The following is a 25634-nucleotide window of genomic DNA, read 5'->3' on the forward strand; positions in this document are numbered from 1 at the left end:
GTAAATGTGAAAAATATTCACTCACACCCTGGAAGTAAAGGGTCAAGCAAAACCCTATCTTGGGGACTTGAAGTTTCTCACTCCTGCACAGGGACGCAACACCCTCTAAACTCTGAACAACATAAGACTCATCATTGCCAGACCACACTAAGATATGGGCGGAGTCCAAAAATGAAAATAAGCCTGGGACCAAACTGTATTGCTATAAGATTATGTAGTTCACACATTGTGTTCATGTTTGTTTTCTTCTCCAGAAATATCCTTCTGTACACTCTGTGTTGCTGCTGTGTCATCCCACAATATTTCTGCACTGGAATCCATTCGCAGAATGAAACTAAGTGCTGCACATACTGCAGCTAAATGGTGAGAGCATGGACATTAGACTCGTGTACCTTTTCATCCTCTGCCTATACTGCATGTTGCCACAAAGTTCAGGATACAGTATATGCCAATTTGCAGTAGCATACCGCCTGACCGATTACAAATGTTAATCGCTTGTGATCCTTTGACACATTTCACAGTGGTGTAGCTACACTATTGCAAATGAGGTGACATCACACTGTTAACACTCATGCTGTGCGGACCTTCACAGCTAAGGAATTATTTTTATATACAGCACTTTATGTAACCATAGCGACTCCATCTGCATTTGACGTTATGTCATCTTCCTTCTGTACATACTGTTGCACTTATGTATATTTCATGGCACATGCAATGTTGGCGTCTACACAGAGAAATCCAGGCTTGTTTAGTCTAGCAACAAATCCTACAGCTAAAAAATATCAGACCTTTATCGGAATGCTGGCACTACAAAACATAACGATTCTGTCAGATATCCATTCCAAATTTGATAAAGAGCTAAACGTCCTGCCCAAGTGTGCACAAGTAGACAAATGTAGAGCTTACACGTGAAAGAGAAAACGGAAAGAGGTGGCCAAATATTTATTCAAGCAGCAATTGGTGCAGCTTTGCAAACTCTCAGCTATTATTACCTCTACACACTGTGACAACTAACAGACTGATTGCTGTTATTGTTTTTCTTTTGAGTCTACAATAAGCAAAATAACTTCTCATACGTACATGTACACAGTCATAAAAAGGGGTACGGTTAGTGTCAATAGTTGTTCCATGGACAAAAGTAAAACAATAAAACAAAAATGCTCCCAAACAGTAAAAATCAAGTGGCACTGCCTGGTACAAACCTTTGAGATTAGAATCAATGTGTCAAATTGTGATTTGTAATTTGGAGAGGTTATGTATGTATTTATTTACATGCAAAATGAGCAGCCCTTCTTGAGTTGTTCAATTTCAAGATAAGAAAGTTCTATCGCACACACATTAATTAAAAAGCTTACAACCCTAATCAGCTAATAGGTAAGGCTCAGATATTTTATTGACTTTGAAATACTATAATACGAATATTTTTTTTTGTTGCTCCATGTTGGCTGATGACAATTTGATAGAACTACCCCTTTGCTCCTGCAGGATTTTACATCACACCCCAGTTCTATTTTGAACATCAGAGCTGGCAAGAAGAGGCGCTGCCAAAAAGTTCTCAGGATCATCTCCACAACAAATTGCCTGTCAAATAGAACCCGTTTTTTTAACTTCAGTATCAACACCAAGTACTGTATGGCGTTTCTGCTGCACTAGTGTTGTTTTCTTTTGGTCAGCAGCGCTATCTACAGGTTAAAATGTAAACTACAACAACATTTCACCCAGTACAGAGTTCTGAACATTTAATGTACTGTACACCATGATATTACATTAATCATAATAACTGACTTTCAATAATTGCTAATCAACACAATTGTATCATCTAGAATTCATTTTCAGTCAGAACAATCAGAAACCACAGAACATTTTGGGGGAAAAAAAGACAAAATAGGTGCAAGGGCTCATCAACATTTTTGAAATTAGGAGCTACTTCATGGGTACATATTAATGCAGAGGGCTACCAGTTTGTGTTCCTTGCGGGCGACCTGGTGCCCTCGGTCACCACGTTGGTGACCCCAGCACTAGATGCTGATTTGCCATATTGAAAGCTATAAATATGTACTTGCTATGCATGCAGTGAAATGTACCTTGGAACCAATCCCATATTATAGCAAAGTGACTGCTAAAAAGCTGATCAAATAAAGAAAGCTAGTGGTGGCCCTAATACATCTGTAAATCCTAAGAGCTACAGTTCGACCAGCACTGATAAATGCGTAAAGATTGTTGCAAGTTCTATTTACAGGAGTTGTAGACGTACTTGTTGTACCATGAAGTGCTGCAACACCCACAACACAGCAAAATGTATTTTTTTCTTAAGATGTGCCTTCCTTGACACAATTCGAAAGAACAACAAATAGTGCCCTCTAGTGGACATGATGAAAAAAAAAAACAATCAAAAGAACTACAGAATTATTCAATGACAACAACAACATCAATAATAATAACAACAACAACAATAATAATAATAATAATAATAATAAACAGTTCCATATTTCAGTTCCCTGATTGTAGTGAATTCTGATGTGAATGTGCTAGTTATACTTTATTTTATCTTTCAAAGTTGGAGCTGATCCCTTGTGATGTGGCGAGAGCAGAGAGAAAGGCCTGCTATAATAAATAATAAATAATAAATGAATAAATCACATTAAAAAAAAACGGACTGTTTCAAGTCATGTGATAGTTATCAAAAATGTGCATACTGTTTTCTTGTGTATGAAATGTGCTATAGAAATAAAATAAAACAGTCTTGCCTTGACATAGAAAAGTCCCCCACATTGCATGCATTTTGGGACATGTGACCTATGACATGTATAAGATGATAAAAAGCTTACACCTCCTTTTTACTTTAAACAAATCGGGAATCATAAAAAAACAGCTGGTCATGCCTATTGGTTTAGTCTTTGTGACCACTCCCTTTTGTTTCCCGCCTTTCACCTGACACAACATGAATAAACATGACACAACATGAATATTTATGAGCTCGGGATGGCCACGGGCCCTCTGAGGGTCTCTAGATAGCCGAGAGGGGTCCAGCGGGGTTGTTTTGTCTGGGGCTTCTTCCATCCCAACAAATCCCACAGAAAAGGACTTACAACTGTTACCTTTCCAGCCCACGGGTAATCATGGCTCGGGCCCCCGGCTATCAAGGGTCTCTCCTGGGGCTGCTCCTGCACTTTGCTCTATTTTGCTCAGCTCAAGTAAGTCTTATTTGGGACCCTCATTCCTCTCTCTTTGTTTCTCTCTATAGACTGATGTGACAGTAGTACAGGTGAGTGCTTTCCTACACAATGTTCAGACATATGGCTGTTATTCAAGTATGCAAATTAGTGTTTTTTTTCTTCAAATGTTGTGAGGATATTACACATGCAAAATTGTATTTGAGTGACTTATGTCTGGATTCCTTTGGGTAAAAAGGTAACGCTTTATACTGTACTTGTTGAAGTAAAATCTCACTTATGTAATTCACTGATTATTGAATTTTAATGACTACAGTTTGACTTTTTTTTTCCAACAATGTATTTATTTTAAATAATGTTCAACACAGAGTGAGTACAACACAGTGCAATTATTTTTGGCACAAATTCTTTTGCTATATTTTTAAATTTTTATTATCAATAACCCACAGTGTTCTAAGTTACCCAATATGGTTAATGAAGCTCAAATGCATTCTCAAATCATTATGTAGATTTATGTTTGATGTGGGTTGAGGGCACACTTTTTCCCTGGGCGTAGCTCTCATTTTTACTCAAACAAACAAACAAACCACAAATCACATGAAAAATAATTAAATATTTTTAAACGGTTATGTGCTACTGTGTTTTTCCCTATCCAGAGGGAACAAGGACCTCCTGGACCTGCAGGTGTACCAGGAATTGATGGCATTGATGTGAGTTCTTGAGTGCAGTAATGGTTTTTGGTTTTACTATATTTGCGACTCTATATTTATTATTATTATTATTTCTTTAGGGTGACAGAGGATCAGATGGCCCAACTGGCCTTGCTGTAACTATACTTTTAGATTTTGATATCCCCTTTTAATTGTATAGTAATAATAATTATTTTATTGTAGGCATATTTCCCAAATGTTTGTGTGAAATTATCATTTGCAGGGACCTGATGGAGAGTCTGGTAGGGTTGGATCTTCTGGATTGCCCGGAATTCCTGGAAATGATGTAAATAATCTATGTTTGTATGAATGCTTTTCTGTATTCATATTTCAAGCATATTAGCATTTTTTGTATTATTGGACTTACTTTAGTAGCGCATATGTTGCATTTGCTGTTAATCCAGGCAGGGGACTGTAAAATGATTAGGTGTTTGCAAAAATATGAAAATATTAGTAGACAGGACGTCAACTACAGCTACTGTATATTGTCCACACTGGGGCATGAGTATACTTATCCTTTAAAAAAAACAAACAAACTAATAGTTACTATGTTCTGCAAAAATCTTCTCAACACGAACTTGTAATATTGTTAAAACATTTTGACCCGAACAGTCATTATTTACGAATTTGTTTATTAGAATGCAATTAGAAAAAATAAATAAATGTGCAATCTCTATCATATTAGTAGGCTATTTGGTGTTTTCCTTAGAATATATGTTGTGACATTTGGGCCATCCTTAAGACTGTGCATAATAAAGTTAATATTATCTTAAAAAAATACACAATAATAAGGCAATAAAGTGTAAAGTTTCTGGAACACACCTCTGTAAAAGCTTAATTGATTAGATTGACATTGATGTATATTATCTGATGGTGAAAGGTAGTGGTGGTGCTTTACAGTACTGTACTTTAATTGACCGGTGACAGAAATCCCCAAAAGAAACCTTTATGAAACATGCTAATTAATTTGTGCATCGACTCGATGGCAGTTTAAAAACAAAAGTATCTCTGTGGTCCAAATCCAATCTGTATCTCCCACGGAGAAGCCACAAAGGAGTGTGGAATGATTCCTTGTTTGAAATGAGCCAAAGGAATGTCGCTCTCTGCTGTCTGCAGTCTGAGTGGTTTGCCCTCTTGGCCCACTGCTGACTCCTTCCTCCTCTAAATTTTACTCCAGTGTGCGTCTTTAAATTTCTTCGGATTTGAGTGAAACTGGGGATTAAATTATTGCTCCAAACTGCACCGTATTATATAATGTAACAGCCGGTAGGGGGTGGTTAATCCCTTTTATGACCAGGGCTCCTCCCACAAGGTGAAATTTATGATGATGTAACATTATAGTGATCTAATTTTGAATATTGAAATATTGCTAGAGGAAAGATACTGGCTCATTTAACAAGCACATGACAACGTGAGCTAATCCTGACTGAATGTGCTCTCTGCAGGGTTTGACCGGCCCTATCGGAGAGCCCGGGCCTGACGGTCCCCCCGGACAGAAAGTAAGTGACTAATGAGCCCCTCACCTCAGAGAACGTCCGGGAAACGGTGCCAAGCTGCTGTCTGCTCTTTTGCCATTCTATGCATAAATTCCTTCTGACAAATGAGACCTAATCCTGCAAGTCCTCTGTGTAATCTCCGTGGGGAGGCAAAACCCGGCATCGCTCCTCATTAGTACAAACATTGCTGGGTCAAGTGTGCCCGGCCGGCCCAGTCATGTGATGACTATTTAGCCTCACATAGATCATTTGCAAAAACAACACAAAACGTGTTTGGATCTATCCATTTATTTAATATAGCTCTTATTGTTTCTAGGGAGAACCCGGAACAGTTGGACCTCGTGGAGCTGCTGTGAGTTAAGCATCATCTCCAAATATGCGTCCATCAAACTGCATGAATCACTCATCACACTGTATATTTCTCCTCAGGGTGTCGGGTCAGATGGACCCCCTGTAAGTTGTTTGGCATATTTTATTAGTATTACTTGTTTGCATGTTTTTACATGAAAACAAATTTAATCTCCATCTGGTTTGATTCTGAACAGGGGCCACCTGGACCAGGAGGACTTCCGGGCGAATTGGGAAAAACAGGACTACCAGTGAGTACAGAAAGTGTTTTAATTAGCCATTGTTAATTCATGAAAAGTGAAAGTCAGTTCATGTTCGACTTTAAAAGTGCTTTTAAACATCTTTGTAGCCATGTACCAGGTGATGTGATAATCTTCCATCATTATAATCAAATGATTGCAACGTAATATACTGTAGTACCCCTCATAACACAGAACATATTAACTGTATTTGCATTTTAAAGCCCTTCTCACATTTTTTATAGAAGGTTTAGTTCCTAGTAAAAAAAAAAAAATTCTCCTCATTTAACTCATTTTATTGCAGATGATGTTACCCTTTGGCTATCATTGTTTGCATCAGAATGCCATTCATGCCATTTTTAAGGGGAAGACAACTCAAAAATGATCTTTACAATAATATGTTATATGTGCCTCCACTAAATACGGTATTGTGATTAATTATTTTTTTAATTAATTACATGAATTGTAATTAATTAATCCAATTAATCAATCCAATTAATCAATTTTAATCTCATATCTGCTAAAAGTGCCCAAATAAAGAATTTCAATTGTAGGACATTACAGGATTTTTATTTTTTTTATTTATTTATTTTTTTTACACAAGATACAAATCACTGTGTTCTTGTTAATAGTCTTTGTTCTAAACTAACTAAAACTAACTAAGACACTTTCTATGTAGAAAAGCCAAATGGCTTGGCTATGGGACTTCTAGCGTCAACGGCATAAATTAACGTGTTAATTTGCAGCATAATTAATTAATCTAATTAATGCATTCAATTGACAACCCTAGCTAAAATCAATCCATTTTTACTTCAATTTTTATCAATCTCAGGGGGCAACCATTTTGACACTTGCGCTCAACTGAAAGTGACATCACAATTGCTCAGGGCAAAGGTAATGACCAATTTCTGAAACTGAGCCGAGATTGGTCCCTACCTGAACCCTGAGCAACTGTGATGTCACTTTCAGTTGACAGCAAGTGGCAAAATGGCCGTTCTCTGAGATGGTTGGATTTGCTGCTTAATTCATATTCCGCACACTCAATATTATTCAGAATTCCGTTTTAGACTAGTGGGGGCACATGCAATATATGATTGTAAAAAAAAAAAGAAGGGTTGCATCGCCATGATGCAAATAAATTGAACAATCCATACAATGTGTGCATGATTAACAACACCTTATTGTTTACTTAGCTTTTTTGTTATCCATATATAGATGGCCTTCTGGGCAATGCAAAACACAGGAGAAACAACAATAAAACTAAGATAGTTAGAAACCACAAAACAGCAATTAAGTGACACTGGCACATTAGACAAATAGAAGCAGAACCGGGATTAAATTGATGTATATAAATTGTCAGATCTGACTTTGTACACATTTGTTGACAACAGGGGCCGATGGGTGTGAGAGGGCCGCAAGGACCTCGTGGACCAACAGGCCCCAGAGTAAGTGGCCTCTTTAATTTGAACCCTCAAAAAGATTGAGATGAACCGTTTAGATGAGTCGTGTCTTCTAAGTATTAAACATTTCTCTTTTGTTGCAGGGGACAACTGGGATGCTGGGCAGCGCCGACCTGGTAAAACCAGTCAAAATGAAAAGAAAGATATTTAAATTTTGTGAAGTTTTCAAATTGATGATTTTTCTGCTGCTGTTTAGTGTCCCAACTCATGTCCGCCCGGAACCTCTGGACATCCTGGCCTTCCTGGCATGAAGGTGATTTAAAGACAAGAATCTTGTGTCTATGATAGCAGAGGGGCAATGACCCTAACTTTAAAAATGGGGCCTCCACTAGTCACCTCAAATATACAGTACTGTATACTCTCTATATGTTAAATCTATTTTTACCAGACTGTCATGGAAAAGGATTACTTTCTAGGTTTTCTAAAATTAAAAGTCTGCAGTAATTGCTTTTCCTCTGTGCTTTTTTCCCCAGGGCCACAAAGGTGTAAAAGGTGAAGCAGGGATACCAGGCAAACAAGGGCACAAGGTATACATTGTTCAAATATTCCATGCAGGTGATTCATCCCAGTGAGATTTAGGCGCATAAATGCCGCACACATTCCCTAACAGATTATGTCTGAACCCTCCTGTTAGGAAAATCTCACTCCACAGTGTGAGGCAAGCATATTTTGCGCTGCTCTTTGTCAGAAAGAGGCCAGACACGCTCGTGTAATGCCTCTGAAAGCTCGCGACGCAGCCAGCGTGATTTATTTGAAATGATGTTCAAGCAGCCCTTCTCCCCTGTAATGCGTTCATACACTATAAAAATGGAAATGAGGTGATCTCTGTGTGTGCAGGATATGATTCACCATCAACCTCACAATGATGTTGTCTGTCACTGACTAAAGTGGAGCCATTTCAGGGACCTTTTGCCTGCTTATGCAGAACCATTTGCTGGTAACAATAAAATGACCGCACGATAAGCTGGGACAGTTTCCATCTTGTTCAGGTCTACAGTTCACAATATGCTTCACTAAGTGGACTATAAACGCTCCATACAAAGCTAGAGGCCTCTGGAAACATATTTATAACCATTTATCATGCAAACAAAGGTAGATGATAAGTTTAGCTATTCACTCTTTCTGAAGTTGCCAGTAGAAGAAAATGAATGTTTTCCCTTTAGAACTGATCATTCATCTGCATTGTGATGTAGAAACATGCTGATTTGTTTCATGACATTCACTTGTTTGTTGTTGTGCATTGGTTCATTATCCGCTCTGTGTTGTTTACGTCTTTCAATAGCCACTTCTATTACCCGTAATTAAAAGAACAAATTGCCTTTTTAATTACACAAAATCTGTGGTGCTTGAAACCCCCGAAAGCTTTCCTCCGTATCTAGTGCAGAGTCAGCACATTATTTATTTGTAATTAGCTAAGCGGGGCAACAAATTAGAGTTAAATAATCAGCTTAACAAAAATTTAAAACAGAATTACTGTTCTTGTTTTCACATTCACACGATCCCCAGTCTTTGTGCAACCGAGAGGCATCATCACTGGTGTGACTTTTTATGTTTTGCTGCTGATGTTGTTTGTGTTGTTGTGTTTGCTCCTAGGGGGAGGAAGGAGAGCAAGGGGGTCAAGGGGAGGTCGGCACACAAGGGCCGACGGTGAGATTGACTATTTATGTTGCTTTGAGTGTGTGTTGTGGTCATGCCCGCTTTTATTTCACTCACCCGTTGTCTCTGTGTGTTATTCCAGGGTGCCCAGGGCATCCGTGGTGCCACAGGAATGATGGGAACTAAGGGAGAGAGGGTTAGTGTTTTTTCTCTTCTGTAATATTTACACTCTAAAACCAGCTGGGTCAAAAATAACCCAAATTGGATAAAAAAATGTACCGGACCAAGTTTTTAAGTAAATTTAATTAATAACCCACAAAACAACACAATTTTTGGGTTGCTTTGTGGGTTATTCATTTGACCCAACTTTTTGTGTAAATTGAATTACCGAATTGAAATGTGTCAAAAATAAACCCCAAAAGTCTGGTCAAATTAAATGAATAACCCACAAAGCAACCCAATTGTTTGGGTTGATTTGTGAGTTAACTTTTTGGGACCCAATTGAATTGTGTATAAAAATGAAAAGACCCCAAATCTTATTTAACCTAAAATGTTGGTTAAAAAAATGAATAACCCGCAAAGAAACCCATTTTTGAGGTTAAATAAATTACCCACAAAGTTGGGTCTGACCCTTTTTGACCCAATTTTGGTTAATTTTGACCAATCCGTTTTTATTTTAGTTTAAGTTGAACAATCACAAAATGTGTAACCTTTCATATTTTGCTGTCTGACAGGGGGCTCGAGGTCCTGATGGAGATCCAGGTCCTCAGGGTGTTGGTGGTGCATCTGTACGTGTTTAAAAGAGACAATATGGACACAAAATGTACAAAGACTGATCTGTTAAATAGTTAATTGATTAGAGGTTCTGGTAGACTCCAGTGTACAATGCAAGGCACATAATGCCCTTTTGATTCTAGCAACAGTTACTAATTTGCATCTGTAGTCCATGGTATTCCACATATTCCTTAATTTTACACTTTTTATATTACATGTTCCAATATGTCCACAGTCTTGCATATGACATAATCAGTCGAGACAGGGCAGGTTACTAACAAAAAGTAACAACACTGGTAATTCTCAAGGCAATTCTCAATTGATCGCAACTGGACTGCTCTGTTTGCCCTAAAAGATGTTTTTCATCTGAGTAGGCTTTATCAACTTGGTTAGGACTGCATCGGCCTAAATTGGTGTGGAAACCCAAACTATTTAGCTTCCAAGTTGGAGGCACACCCCAGCCACAAATGGTATCATTCTCTTGGAATTCAAAAATTAAAGATGCCTCGTAGAGAGGCCTTTGTCTGTCAACAAGTTGTTGCATAGTTTTCACACCAACTTACCTTGCCTTGCATGAACAATACTGTCTCTAAACTGTTACCCTGTCAGTTTCTTTTTAAGTTACTCTCACCTAAACAACTACAGACCAGGGACGGAAAGGGTTACACTATTATAATATTACCGAAATTGAATTACAATGTCATGTCTAACATCACTGCCTCATGGCTAAAAAGTGCCAATTGCTGTACTTGCATTACTTTTGTATTGTGCTACGATTACCCAATACTGGACATTACTATACGATTTCAGGGTGATCAAGGCCAACGAGGTGTGATGGGTGAGCTTGGGCCTAAAGGTGAACTGGTACGTTGGCACATCATCAGCAACCTTACAGTCTTTAAATAAGGTTGGTTTGAACAATCTGACAGAAGGTTTTGTTGTTCAGGGTTTACAAGGGCCAAGAGGCATCACAGGTCTGCCAGGTCCCAAAGGAGACTCTGTGAGTATGATTATTTTTTCAAACAAGGTTCCATTTATTGTGGCTTATTTTACCATTCCCACCAGGGTTTACCAGGTGTAGATGGCCGTGAGGGTATTCCAGGCATGCCGGGAACAAAGGTAGCACTCCAACTCTTGCGTATTATCACCATAAAGCATGTGTTACAATCGGACCTTCCTCATTGTTTGTTTTCCCTCCAGGGAGGAATTGGAAAGAATGGACTTCCTGGAGAGGTCGGCCCTCAGGGACTTTCTGTAAGTTTGACCCCCAAAGAGTTAAAACGCCAACTTCTCCCTGTGATAATTCTGTTGTATTATATCATTTGTGATCTTAGCCATCCAAAAGAAACATGGTATTAAACACACACACAGGCACACACACATACGCTACGAGACAGTAATTACGTTCTCCCGGGCACAAGTGTGCGAGCAGCGCTTTTCCCGCCCTCTAATGTGTGAGGAGCTTAATGAAAGGCACTAATGGGACTCAACTCGACTGTGACACTGTTTAGCCAAGATTGTGTCGGTGTTAAAGTCGTCACCCAAATTAAACCTCGAGGGCGCTGTGATCAAGACGTTTTTAAGCCGCTTTATTTGGGCCAATAGCTCAGACAAATATTCTTTATCCATGTGTGTGGAAACAGTGAGGCGAATTTCCTTTTGAAGATGTTTTTGGGATCTTATTCTGTGTGTTTTAGGGTTTGCCTGGCTCACCTGGACCGAAAGGACAGAGTGGCTCAAAGGTTGCTGGTTTGATTCACAATTATATACAAAGTGTTTTTTCTTGCATTTGTTTTCTAAATTAAATTTGTCACATTTGAACTGCTTTTTACACTTTAGGGAGATTTCGGTCAAACAGGCTTGCCTGGAACAATGGGTTCAACCGGGAAAATGGTATAGCACGCCAAGTTGTTATCCAGCATGACTTGTATTATATTGACCTGACAGATACGAAACACAAAACAACTCTGACCTTTTTCTGTATAGGGTGAGCGCGGGGAACAAGGTGAGGTTGGAGTCGCTGGACCCATCGGTGAACCCGTGAGTATTCATCCTGGTTTCATTTTAATAGTTTTAATTAGATTAAAAGTCAAAGGACCTCCTTCATTATTGTGAATCCGCCTCTTTGTTTGTAGGGAGACACGGGAGAAAAAGGCCCAGTGGGTCCACTTGGCAAGTCTGGTTCCAGGGTAAGATATTTGCTAATACAGCTATTATATAGAAGCGTTTATTTCATACTATTTTATTGAAAACATTTAGAGGCTATTGATAGTATTCAATTTCATGTAATTTATTTTGTTGAACCCAGTGAGATACCACCGGGCATATTGGGGATAATTGAATTATTTTATTCAACATATTACAATGTCAGATCCTGTAGCTTTTAAACAAATAAAGCCTGAGAAGGTTTCTTCCTGGCGGTTGTTTCCTAGCAGACATTGGTATCATCGAGAGGATCTCACTTGAGGTCTACTTTCACAGAGAGGGGAGAACAGGCTGAAAGGGTCCACTGTTCTCCTGACATTCCTCACAGTGCCGCAGAGATCAAATAAGAGACAAACTGAAGATAGGCTGCCATGCGTTATTAACTGCGCTAAAAGTTCACGACATGAGCCACCGGAAGACATTGTATGCACTCTTGTAAATAATTAATGCTCAGCATATAATGCTAATGAAAGTTTTCACAACAATTCCTGCATTGCAGAAGTACTTTTAATTGTTTTTGCTTACATTTCAGTGCAGATACTCTGGTTTCCTCTCATTTTTTAGAAACATGAGGTTAAAGTAAAAATTAAGACATCCATTTAATAAAAAATATATATAATTAAGGCACCTATTTCATTTAAAAACATTTTTATAATAAATTTATTATCAGATTTTTTTTTACATCTTAAATAATGTAAATAATAGATAATTTTTATTTGGGATAATTTGTGCACATCTTTTAACTTGTACATTTAAACCCGTATCCCACTGAGGGTCAAACATTTGAGGCGCTATAGTGAATGTTGATTTCACATCAGGGTTCGTTCAAGTTTACAAACGTTTGCTAAATGTTTGCCTTGAGTTTTAATGGTCTTTCTTGTTGCATGTTAAAAAATTCCTTGTGACAAGAAAGACCATGAAAACTCTCGGCAAACATTTGGTGAACTTGAATGAACCCTGACGAATCCTGATGTGAAATCAACATTCGCTATAGCGCCGCAAATGTTTGACCCTCAGTGGGATACGGGTTTAAATGTACAAGTTAAAACGTGCACAAATTATAATCAATGTTCACTCTCTCTGTGGGTTACAGGCTTTAGTTTCTTATCCAATTATGTATTATTATGTCTTGCTATCTAATTTTAGAAGCATACATAGACCCACTTTTATTTTTAACCATCAACTACTATATTTACATTCTCTTAAAAACAACAACAACAACAACAACTTTAAAATGTACTTGTGGGTTTATGATAGGGACCCAAAGGTGATCCTGGTCTATCTGGTGTTCCGGGCCCTCCTGGCGTTCCTGGAGTGAAAGGAGAAAGGGTAAGAAAATCATCACAGTCCATCTCAGAAAGACGATTGTTTGGATGATTATTACTCAACACAGAGCTCCCTATGCTGAGGACTAATGCGCACATACATACGCACACATATGCACTCATACGCACACACACACACACACACACACCTGCAGCAATGCTCATTTGTCTTCTTGATTACAGGGCGAGCGGGGAGAAGGAGGGCCCAAGGGAGAGCAGGTATGAAATCCTCATATGAAATGATTATTTCATGTATGCGGTATAATGATACTTAACCCCAAAAAATGATTACACATTTTTTCAGGGTCCACAAGGTGATGAAGGCAACCCTGGAGAGAGAGGAGATAATGTACGTTCTTATGCAAATATAAACAAATTATTTTCACTGCAAAATCCCAAGAAAATACAATGCATGGTGTTTCTATATTTGATGATATATCGCTTGTTTTGAAGGGGGAACCTGGAGAAGGTGGCGCAAAGGGAGAGGTGTGTCACAGTTTTATTGTTTTGGCATTTCTTTGAATATGCTGATAACTGCTTAATTCAATGGCTCGGCTATGTTTTACTTGTCAAGAATGGAAACCCCGGCGAGCCTGGCAGAAGAGGTCCAGAGGGAGGTCGAGGCCAGCCCGGAATTGAGGGTCCGCCTGGCACACCTGGACCACGAGGCATGCAGGGGAACAGAGGTCCACCCGGCACCAGAGGAACACAAGGTCCTGCGGTAGGTAGAGTATAGTACACTCTCCTTAAAAAGTAGCTACAGTTCATCATTTCATCTTTATGAGTACAATGAAAAGGGAAAACTCTGCATTTATTGTTGGCATTTTGAATAAAATCAAAAATCTATCTTGATACATTGGAATATTGTTGACATCTTGGAGAAAGGAAACTCATTTATATTGTACAGTGAATCCCCAATAGCGAAAATTGGAATATAATTGATGGATGGGGGAGTCATCAATAAACGCTGCTATAGATTCAATAACACAAAAAACATTTTAAAAAATATTTTAAAATTCAAAGAAATCCACTGTAGTACAGTTTTAATTGAACTACTAAAAGAAATGCCCCTTTGAGAGTCACTGGTATTTTTCTTGATTTATTTCTCTCTCAAGAAGACAGTTTTGAGGTTTGACTGTGTCAATGTTGTCAATTCCAGTAGGCTTAGGCTCAATTTTTAATGTGGATTTGGGTTTTCAATGTTACTGAGAAAGGTTGGTAAAAGTGTGGTTCAGGTTGTGGAACCAGTGACCCCTCATTGACATGACAAGAAAAAAAATTCCATTTAGAGATGAACAAAAGCCATTCATTTCCCTTCTCTGAAAAGTCCTTAAATGCAATCATGGTGATAAACTACAAATCGGAAAGAAAATCTTTGCTCAAACTGGGATGGTGAAGTGTTCTAGTGTCTTGCATCCCTCTGCTACTGTTTGTGTTTCAGGGTAAAGAACCGAGCGACCAGCACATCAGGCAGGTCTGCATGCGAGTCATGCAAGGTAAGAAGAAGTGATGACCCCATTCATCATCCCCTTGTGCCTCATTTATGACTTGAATCTCGGCCGCAATGCTTGCTTACACTCGCTCACCTAGCGTAGCGCTGGCCTTCTGCTCTCTCATTGATCAGAACGCTTGCTCAATGCTACACAGTTCACACAGAGGAAAGAGAAGGGCTCATAAGCAAAACATGAAATAAGCTTCAGTCTTTGTTTATTTGATGGATGAAAGATCTCCTTGTTCGCCTCGGAAGAAATGCTCCAGCGGAAGATGCAACCTCTGTTCTCTTTATTCTTTTGCTCTTGTGTCTTCCAAACTCATCTCCTAGAGTCATTACTTTTTTATAGCCGAGCTGCTGAAAAATTAATTACACCTCCAGCAGACCTCCACTCCTCCGCTTAGAGCACAGAGAGTCAGTGCCAGGGAAGGCAATGTTTAAAAAGAACAGTCAGGCTGCATGCACTGCATGAATTTTCAGCAAGACCCAGGGAAGTGCAAGATATCAGGCAGCACAGAATCACAGGAGATTAATATTGGATCATTTGCACCGTGAACATACATTTTCTGTGGCTCATTGTTGTATTAAAAAGTAGAGTCTCTTCTCTGTTGAATTTACTGAGGGTTTTGTTGAAAGGCAGGAGAAGTTTTAAGAATTTCCATAACTTTAGTCCCTGCTTCACTCTAAATTGAACCCACAAGAGTGTCGAGAACATCTTCATGAGGCTTACTGCCAACAAAAACAACAGTGCCTGTCATGAACTCGCTGGTTTAATTCTTTCATGATTTTCACTCCAATAGAACAACTGGCCCAGTTGGCTGCTAGTTTGAGAAGACCAGAGTCTGGTGCGGTCGGCTTACCTGGCAAACCCGGACTCCCGGGCCCTGCTGGAGCTCCAGGAGACAATGGCTTCCCAGGACAGGGAGGAACAAGAGGCCTTCCTGGGCTCAAAGGCCCTCCAGGGCAACTTGGAGCAAAAGGACACAAAGGTAACTAGAGTGCAAACTTCTACCAAGATGAAATGTAATTAAGCAATTATGTTCATTTGTCTGCTGAGCAGCAGGCCGCCAAACCATTTTTAATTAGGGTGGAGAAAATGGTCCCATTGCAACTTGACTAGCAAAAAGAGAAAATAAGATGCAACTTGCAAGTGAAAAACATTTTTGAGTGCCCTCTTGCTTGCAGTTTACGTCCTGGTTTGAGGACTATTACGTTAAACAGCGAGACCGTACCACATTTATTAATTGTCTTGGGGCGAGTGAAAACGCTGCATTTGGACTCATATGACACAAAGAGAAAATCTACTAAAAGTGAAACAAACAAACAAAAAACAAATGACAGCGCGCTGTATTTGTATTTGAGTATTGATAACTTTCAAAAAGGTTACTTCCTGTTTAATGGACTGTAGGACTAGCAGGACTGGCAGAACTGTACAATTTGTTTGTTTGTTTTTAATTCTAGGGTTGGTTCCTAGTTCCTATTACACTCAAATGCCCTCTTGGGGGTTGGGGGGATCCGTGAAAATACTTGTAGTTTAGAGCAGAGAGTTTGTCCATCCATGTGTTAGCTAAAAGGCTACTTCCTGGTTCACAAAGGTTGGCTTAAGTTCATGGAGTACCGCTATTTTTAAATTCTAGGGCACATATTTAAAAGAGAAAACACAATTCTTTAACATTAATAAAACTTTCTTTTTTTTTTAAATTATGGTATGCAGGACTGTACCATTTTCCATTCTAGCGTCGGGTCCAAGTTCCTCTGAGACTCAAATGCCAACCCCAGCACAAAAAAATAATATAATAATAATAATTTTGAAAATACTTTTGAGCCTTGTTTGTCCATTCATCCACGTTAGTTAAAGGCGATATCCGGGTTCACAAAGGTCAGCTTAAGTTGATGGAGTCTTACTAATTTTACATTCTGCAGTATGCATTTCAAGTACACATTTCAAAACGAGAAACCACAATTTTTTAACAAAACTGGAAAAAAAAAAGATGGTATACTGTATTTGCTTTATTTGTTAATAAATAGTGAGCACTAGGCTACTTCCTGGTTAATAAAGGATGATGTAAGACTGTGGACGGGGGGTCCCGCCTCCTCCGTGGCATATACCCTATTAGATAGGTAAATTGTCTGTTTAAATAAAGTTCCTCGCATCACTTCAACATAGTTCCATAGCAAAAAGCAGCAAATTGGTTTAGTGAATTAAAAAATAAATAAATAGTGCTTTGTATCTAGCTCGAAGCTGGTAAGTAGTTTGGCATCATCGTTATAATGTTTGTCGCATGCAGGCGAAATGGGCGACAGAGGCTCCCGCGGTCCCACAGTGCGAGGATCCAAAGGTCAGCAAGGACCTCCAGGACTCCCTGGTGAGTAAACGTTACATTTTCACACTTAAATATTACAGGCTATGTGGAGGCTAACACGAAAAACACATGTACCTGTAGGTGAGGCTGGCAAACCTGGTTATGGTCAGGACGGCCGCGATGGGCAGAGGGGACCTCCGGGTCTTCCAGGACAGCCCGGTGTACCTGGACCTCCCGGTCCAGCTGGTCCTAATGGTTACTGCGACCCATCTTCTTGCAACCTGTCACCGGGCGCTCAGCCGGAGGTGAAGGGACCTCCAAGGAACTAAAAGCCACTCTGGGAGAGACAGAGACTATTGGATTAGAACATGTTTCATCTCAGGGGTTTGTGGTGCCTTCCCTCCATTAACCTCTAGTCTTGTCTTGAAAAGCTCCGCCACAAGGTGCCCGCCTCCATAAAAACACACAATTTTTATGTGTTGCCAAAATCTACCACGTGTTCTTATTGTCTACCCGGATTGATGTTTTTATATTCCCAGCAAGGTGTCCTGATTGTTCACCTCACTTTCCTCCTCAAGTAAAAAAAAACCCCTCCATTTCCTCACAAATAAATCCGGATCAGGAAGTGCGTTTTTGTGTTGTATGTGGTAATTTATCAAAGACAAAATAATTTTTTTTTATGACTCTAAAGAAAGTCTTTGCAGTTAGAAATAAAAAGGACAGAGGGTGTCACACTGACTTCAGTGTTTGTTGTAAATCTGTAAAAACAAAAAAAGAGTTTGAGTTGTGGTTAACTATTTTCCTACAAAACAAACTGATGTGACATTTTTGCCTCATTGTACAGGACGACAACAGTATATTTTAATAATGATGAGCGCAATGGTCATTAATGTAACAAATAAAAAAACAACACACAAAACTGTGTTTATTTATTCTGTATGCTAATTTTTGGCTATTAATTGAAGATTCATTAAAAAAAAATCCCTTCAAAACTGGACATTGTGTTAATGTGTTTTATAAAGCTCCTTTTAGTTTAGCTCTGCTTAGTTCATGAAATGAACACTGTCACAAATAAAGCACTGTATAACGTTTATTGCACACAAGTAAGGCAGATGTCAGTTCAGATCAAGAAAATGTTGAAAAAAAAAACATGCCAGAGAGAAATTCAGCTCATGATAAGCACATACAAATTAAACACACACGATTTAGTGTGAAAACATCACAAGTTTTCCCAAATAGCTAATCACGTGTCGAACAGAGTGAGGTAGATATCGAAGCAAACAAAAATGAGGACAAAAGGACACTCAGTACGACACCAGCTTATAAACAGAGTTTCTGGGAGAGCAGCAGGCAGACATTTTTAATCTGAGAGAGCATGCTGATATGCTGATCCATACTCCCCTCATTACAAGTTTATTCACAAGATTACATGACATAAGTGTTTACAGGATAACTTTACATGTGGGGGATGAAAAAGTAAAAAAAAACCAACATGACAAGAAGATAAGCAGTTGATTGAAATGAAGCCAGCGTTTCCGATAAATGATGCAACAACAAATACACGCCTTTGTGTTTGCGCTCTACTTACAGTTAAATAGATGTGCACTGAAATGCTGGTGAAGTGAGCTGTGACATCAGGAGCCACTTTTCAGTCCTCCCTCGTTATCTCAGCTAAATTCAAGTCACATGAATATTAAGTGTACACACACGAGAAGCTCTCATCAGTATAACAGAGGAAAAAACAAGAAGTTCAGATTACTTTTCATGCCATCAGAATTCGATCAAGGTCAGCTTTATTGTCTCACAGGGGAGCCCATTAAGAAGAACATGATGACAAAACCACAAGCCAATAGAAGGGCTCTTGCCCAAAGTCCTTCTCCTACATTGAACACTTTCACTATATTCCAGCAGGGGGCTCTGTAGACTCATGAATGAAAAATGCTTAAAAAAGATGCAACCCAGTTGATGACCAAACAAGCATGCTTTAAGAACAAAAAAATACACATTTTGTGTAGGATGTGATGCTCTTTGAAGTGAGACTTGGAAGAAAGAAGAAACATGATCACAAAATGTGAATTCCAGTTAGAAACTCACAGTCACAATGCTTGTACAATATTAAACATAACAAGACATATTTGAAATTAAAGCCTTTGAGTTCAACTTTCTTTCCAGCAGCACCCAATTAAAACAAAAACAAAACAAATAATGGAAGTGTTTGTCGTATTTCCTCAAAGAGTGGCGTGAACATTTAGCACCGAAGGACAAAATGGAAGGGTGGGGAAACAATGTGGTTATAATGACCTTTACTTGACATCTGATATACCCCATGTGTATCACATATATATATATATATATATATATAAATAAATAAATATATATATATATATATTAGTTCCCTCATTTCTCGTGGGTTCATTTTTCGCGGCCTCGCTGTTTCACGGATTTATTTCAGCGTGCAATTTTGGGGGCGGGCCACGAGGGATCGAATGGAGTTTTGGGGGCACCGTGGCGATGCGGTCCCGGTCAAAATGGGTTTACGTGTCATGCCTCGTATCTTCATCATTAAAATTAAGAGATAATGGGCCAACAAACGACGGATTTTTACCTGGGATGTCAACCGCCGGGGTAACGTTTTGAAAATCCTCGGTGTTCTGGAGTTCTTTGGCCGCCCGTATCTCCCCAGTCCTACGTCCTACCAGTGACATACGGGCATCTTCGGATTCGTCTCGACAAGACCTTTCTAACGGTGTATTTGCTACCTGGAGATAGAGGCCCGACAGTTTTCCAATTTTATGCCCTGAAACACTCGTGCGTCCGCCACCGCCCCATGGCTCGCCCCTAGATTACACCGCATGCAAGTGCACTGTGGATCCGCTCCGCCGATTTGTTTCCATTTCCAGCTTGTACGTATTACACCGGCTGCGTATGAGCTGCGGATCGACTTCCGACAAGTTTGTCATACCTAGACCGCCAGACTGGCTCCCGAGCCTCCCGGTCAAAAATTTGCAGCTCCGTATCATCGTCATTAAAATTAGTGTCATTTCTAACCGCTGTTTTGTTGTTGTTGTTGTTGTGTGTGTGTTTTTTTTAATTACTATTTTTATTAATTTTTTTAAGGAAAAAAAAAAAGCGGGCGGAAAAAATGGATCGGTCGCCGTTATATTTTTTTTCCTCAAATAAATTTCTCAATGAGAAATCCATTTTATTGTTATTATTATTGTTATTATTTTAAAATCCAAACAGGTTTGAACACTGAGAGTGTATAGGCCTACTGTGTTGAAATAAGAGATACAGTATGTGAGAAAATGTTAACGCCTATCAAGAAAAGTGCGCGTATAAAGTGTGTGGTGAGGTGTTAGCCTTAAAACATATATAATAAATTAAAAAATATATAGTATGAACAAAAAAACATTTAGAATAACCAAAAAATAATATAATGTGCATTGTATAATAAGTAAATAAAAAATACTTTAATGGAAAAAATGACTGTGAATGAAAAATGAACATATATTATGATGAATGAAAAAGCATTAATAATAAACTAAAAATCATACCAAAACAAAAAAACATATATAATACAAAGCCAATTCCCAAAAAGTTGGGACACTATACAAATTGTGAATAAGTGCCAAATTTCAATATTTTGTTCAGAATAGAACATAGATGACAGGTCAAAAGTTTAAACTGAGAAAATATATCAATTTCATGGTGCCAACAAATCTAAAAAAAGTTGGGACAGGTAGCAATAAGAGGCTGGAAAAAACAGCTGGAAGACCAGTTACCACTAATGAGGTCCATTGGCAACTTGATTGGAGTATAAAAAGAGCTTCTCGGAGTGGCACTGTCTCTCAGAAGTGAAGATGGGTAGACAATCACCAATTCCTCCAATGTTGTGCCGAAAGATAGTGGAGAAATATCAGAAAGGTGTTTACCAGCGAAAAATTGCAAAAAGGTTGAAGTAATCATCATCTACAATGAATAACATCATCCAAAGATTCAGAGAATCTGGAACAATCTTCTCGATCCGCAGACGTTTGCAGACTTTTGTAAAAGGAAGAGGGGATGCCTCACAGTGGTGAAAATGGCCTTGTCCTGACTTTTTTTTAGATTTGTTGACACCATGGAATTTGAAATCAACATAGTTTTCCCTTAAAATTATACATTTTCTCACTTTAAACTTTTGACCTGTTCTCTATGTTCTATTCAATTTGTATAGTGTCTCAATTTTTGGGGAATAGGGTTTGTAAATATATATATATATATATATACATATATATATATATATATATAATTAATGAAAAATAAAATTAACCCGGATTTCCATTATCTGTAGTTTTTGGAACGTAACACCTGCAAGAAATGAGGGAACACTATATATATATATATATATATATATATATATATATATATATATATATATATAGTGTCAACATGTCAAGTAGAGATGCGTATAATTCACAAACAAATTGTGTGCAGAGGTTACTTTGGCGCAGTTGAAAAGCAAAAATATAGAAATACACCAGAGGAATCATCATCTGCAAACACCATGTAAACACAACACAACACTTTAAATCAACTAAGGCACACAAAGCAGCAACCTTTCTAATCATATACGACTGAGAACCTTAACACGTCGTTAAAATGATAACTTGCTTGTGTAATTACATCATCAGGTCCCATTACAAGCCCCATTAGCCAGAAACAAAATGCACATGCAAAAAAGACTCATCACTCATTATCCTAGTATTTACACATACAGTAAAGGCAAGAGAAGGATTAAAGTGTATGAAGGAGCGCTAGGGACACTGTAAATAAATAAATAAAATTATCACAATACAGTCATTTTAAATCAAGTGTTGAATTGATTAAATTGCAATATTATGCAATGTTTATAGTCAAAAGTTTACGAGAAAAGCGCTGTAACAGAATGGAAAAATGATTACAAAAAAGTTATGAGAATTAAGTCATCATATTATGAGAATGAATCTATAATTTTACTAAAATAACGTTTTTTTAAATTTATTTCTACTTTGAGTTCTGAGTCTCCTTTTAACGTAAAGTGAGATTATAATCCTCATGAAATATTTTAAACAAAGGACAGCAAATTATTTTCATGTATATCAATCTGCCCTCAATGTGTTTTCCCTTGTTTGTTTTTTCTTTAGCCAGTTGCTATGGCAAAGCTATTTAAAGACTGATGTTGTACCAGTAAATGGGAAGACATATTCATATTTAGTTTCTTTCTTAAAATGATTATCATGCACGATGCAAATCACTTTATAATTAACCACAGATATCCCCACACATACAAAAATGGGTTAATCCACATTCCAGAAAAAAAGAGCTCTTTTAATACATTCTTTAAGATCTCGCCACAAAAATAAATAATTTTATATCAGACACAGTGGATGCACTTTGGTTCTACATAAGGCGCTGGATTCTGTTTCAAGGGGAATTTTTGTTTTAAATGTTTGCTCTCTCTCTCTCTCTCTCTCTCTCTCTCTCTCTCTCTCTCTCTCTCTCTCAAACACACTTCTATTATCGGACTATTATTTAAATGCGATAGGTCACCCACAGGCTCTGCAGTAGTCTGATAACAAGGAGTTCCACAGGGCGACGGCTCAACACGAAGACCGCCGCGTAGTTGACAGAAGTAAAGGGCTCCTAATTCTCTCAAAGGCGCACATGAAACAAACATTCAGCTAATCTCATTCTTCGTCGTCTTTCGAAAACACACGCAAACACATGCGTGGTGTACCTTCTACGAGCGCGACTGCTTATCTGAATGAGAACAGACGGGTGCAAGGCGTGTCAATTAAGGAGGCAAACAAATAATTAAGATCACGTTATTCCGACGGGGCTGAAAGTGACTAAACAAAGTCATTTCACGGCCTTGAGAGACGTAATGAGAGTTGACAAGGAATGCATTACATCACAGCAGGGAAGAGGGGCGGGTAAAAACAAGACCTAACCCAAAAGTACAGCTTTGCAAAAAAATGATTTTGCATTCAAAACAAGCCCATTAGCAATGTCACAAAAAAGGCCCCTACTGTATCCGAGTGTTGGGGTAGACCCAATGCAGGACACCAATCACGCTGTCCCTCTTTTCCTGCTGCGGACAGTGTCTGGCTTCACTAGTGAGCTCGGAGCAAGATGGCTGGATGCCGCAACGGGCTCACGTGGTTGACAGTCGCTGGGGTCACACGTCCCTGTAGGTCCACGGGGCCCCGGAGAGCCAGGAGGACCCTGAGAAGTTGCCCCGGGCAGGCCTTGACAAAGAGGAAAAAAAGGAGGGAGAGTTGTTGAATACACTGGAACCTCAAAATTTTAAGCTTGATTCATTATTAAAGTTCCCACACAGAACATGCAGTATTAAGTTAAGGATAAGAAGTGTAACTGCCTGTCACAAGTGTGCAGCTAAGCTTCGAGTTAGTCTAGACATGGGCCGATATCAAATTTTGACGATATGATAACCGTGGGATAAAATATCACGCGGTATAAACATTAGATCTCTAAATAATGGGTTAATAAAAACTGCATTTTTCTCAATTAAACACAATCTATTTCATTCATTCGTTCATTCATTCACCAAACCATTTAATCAAGAAAATATAGAATATTTGGTACAGAAGAAATGCTTTTCATGTTTAATTTAAATAAATAAATAGGTTTTTCTTCCTCCCACTCCTTTTCAGGCTAGGTTTAGTTGAGTATTGTTTGGAAAAATTGATAATTTGTTGATTGGTGCCTGAAATAAATGAACAAATTAACAAAAAAAGAATGATATGACAAATTATTTTTAGTAAGTCACAGTGTCCCATCACTGGTCAGATAATTTTAGAACAGACTCGTGGGCTACTTATGTTGTCTTTCTTTTCTTTCTTGTTGTTTACTCAACTCTGCAAGTAGCCAATCATATTGCACACTGCTTAGATGTCCCCTCTACACCGTCACCATTGACAGCCAGTATTAGCAGTTATTGAACCCACGGTATATCGTCAAACCGGTAATCGGCCCATGCCGAGCAGATACCACGGCTAGCAACAAGCTTTTGCCATTTCATCTTGGTTAGCATTTATGAAAAGCCATTCGTCTGTTTCAATCAAAGTATTATCTTTATATGGATCCATTTGTCTAAATGCCAGCTGCAGGCATGACAGGAAAAACATTTCCACACTCTAATAAGAAAAGCTGATATTCATATCCCATGTTACTAAGCAACACGGTGTTGTGAAAATGTAATCCAAACAGCTCTTTGTATTCTGTAATACATACAGTAGCCTACATAGACGACACATTCACACAAGGTCTGGTTGTTTTTCCCCCCTGCGTAAACCTTCAATTATAGCATCCATCATAAGCAGGCCGCTCACATCAAATCACGGCGAGTTAGCACAAAACAAGAATCACACATCTTGCTGCATCCTCCCCACCGAAAACACAACTTGGCCTTTTCATCACCCCCGCCCATCCATCTCCTGCCTAACAGCTTGCACCAAACTGTCTGCAGCTCTGCGCTTGTTATCCTGTCACCATTCACGCAAATGTGTGCCTGAACCAGGCGGACAGTGTAGGCGACTACTAGGACTGCTGATTTAAAGCTGAAATGTGGTTATTGTAGCGCTTCGGTAGAGCACCATGAGGACATCATAAGGCACTTCACACTACAGTATTTACACATACAGTGGAACACCCCTGAGGTCATACGATTTGTAATTCAAACAAAACATCAGGGAAAAATACACCTCTGAAGTACTGCATTAAGCCATGTGAGACTACGGCATAGCTAGTGAAACCTTGAAAGTGTTTATCATCATCGGGAAGCATTTCCCTGGTGCAATAAAATTCTTTTTTTTTTTCTGCAATAAAATTCTTTATGCCACCCACATGGATGCGAACAAGCGGTTGAACGACTTCAAATTGTTTGTAGTCAACGCTAAGGTGATGTTAGAGTTGAGTCGGCTTCAACTAATCGATGATGTCATTGCTTTTTTCTCAGTAATCAAACCAAACATGCTCAAGTTATAACACCCACAATTCCCATGGGTGTCACACCCCTGACAACTACTGCTCTCGAGTGTACTACTAACAATTTTTTAAGTTTCTGCCTTTCTGTCAAGACAATAAAACTATTTCACAAATATGTTTCTCTTCATGATGGAATATAGATAATTCAGTTTTAGAAGCAAAAATTGTTTGCTCCAACTTATGCTCAGTGTCAAGGTCTGATTTGTGAACATATCACCAGTGTAACCTTGAAAAATTAACTTAGTTACATTATTGATTACTGGCTTTCAAAAGTAACTTAGTTACTCTACTGATTACTTTCTTTCAAGACCCAGTGTAAAGCGCCATCTAGTGGTCAAATAATAGCATTAGAAGCACGCAAGAGCACGTACACTACGGTGGCTCAGAGAGACCACATTTTACAGGCCTACCACCAATTTTTATTTGGCGTAAGTAAACGAGCATCTTGGCGAGCAACGGCGACTCGGCAGCCGTTGTGAAGCGAG

The 25634-nt window shown here is 38.7% G+C and overlaps 2 protein-coding genes and 1 long non-coding RNA gene across 4 annotated transcripts in view; 1 reads left to right on the forward strand and 2 right to left on the reverse strand.

Annotated features, from left to right (window-relative positions):
• Positions 1-345: 345 nt before the first annotated feature.
• Positions 346-18092, forward strand: col9a1b (collagen, type IX, alpha 1b). Of its 2 annotated transcripts, XM_077582066.1 has the most exons (33): positions 346-363; positions 3245-3265; positions 3830-3883; positions 3964-3999; positions 4107-4169; positions 5329-5382; positions 5696-5731; positions 5809-5832; positions 5925-5978; positions 7358-7411; positions 7510-7542; positions 7623-7679; positions 7900-7953; positions 9020-9073; positions 9165-9218; positions 9757-9810; positions 10607-10660; positions 10743-10796; positions 10862-10915; positions 10997-11050; positions 11494-11538; positions 11636-11689; positions 11783-11836; positions 11932-11985; positions 13259-13330; positions 13510-13545; positions 13631-13675; positions 13780-13812; positions 13901-14047; positions 14768-14822; positions 15619-15807; positions 17107-17184; positions 17263-18092. In XM_077582066.1, the coding sequence occupies exons 1-33, from the start codon at positions 361-363 to the stop codon at positions 17448-17450; spliced, it is 1971 nt and encodes a 656-aa protein (XP_077438192.1). In that variant the 5' UTR covers positions 346-360; the 3' UTR covers positions 17451-18092. The 2 variants fall into 2 exon arrangements, with proteins under 2 accessions (XP_077438192.1, XP_077438191.1); XM_077582065.1 differs by lacking the exons at positions 346-363; positions 3245-3265 and adding an exon at positions 2803-3194.
• LOC144061522 (uncharacterized) lies at positions 8972-9839 on the reverse strand. Its single transcript, XR_013296200.1, has 3 exons — positions 9733-9839; positions 9140-9204; positions 8972-9015 (listed from the first exon to the last, which is right to left on the reverse strand). It is a non-coding gene; the product is annotated as an uncharacterized LOC144061522 (long non-coding RNA).
• A 106-nt stretch (positions 18093-18198) lies between the features above and the next one.
• LOC144061943 (uncharacterized) overlaps positions 18199-25634 on the reverse strand; it is a 127797-nt gene continuing 120361 nt past the window's right edge. Inside the window, exon 50 of the mRNA XM_077582896.1 lies at positions 18199-23390. Coding sequence (XP_077439022.1) covers positions 23212-23390 — 179 coding nt within the window. The 3' untranslated portion in view covers positions 18199-23211. The remainder of the gene's footprint in view (positions 23391-25634) is intronic.

Source organism: Vanacampus margaritifer, chromosome 12 (assembly GCF_051991255.1).
Source record: "Vanacampus margaritifer isolate UIUO_Vmar chromosome 12, RoL_Vmar_1.0, whole genome shotgun sequence".
Taxonomy (NCBI): domain Eukaryota; kingdom Metazoa; phylum Chordata; class Actinopteri; order Syngnathiformes; family Syngnathidae; genus Vanacampus; species Vanacampus margaritifer.

What these genes read in the sequence shown, in the direction of transcription:
- col9a1b (XM_077582065.1), top strand. Translation starts at nt 3,120, where the DNA reads ATGGCTCGGGCCCCCGGCTATCAAGGGTCTCTCCTGGGGCTGCTCCTG. An exon ending in TGCTGGGCAGCGCCGACCTG is followed by an intron (nt 7,543 to 7,622) that starts GTAAAACCAGTC and finishes GCTGCTGTTTAG; the next exon opens with TGTCCCAACTCATGTCCGCC. An exon ending in AGGGTGTTGGTGGTGCATCT is followed by an intron (nt 9,811 to 10,606) that starts GTACGTGTTTAA and finishes ATACGATTTCAG; the next exon opens with GGTGATCAAGGCCAACGAGG.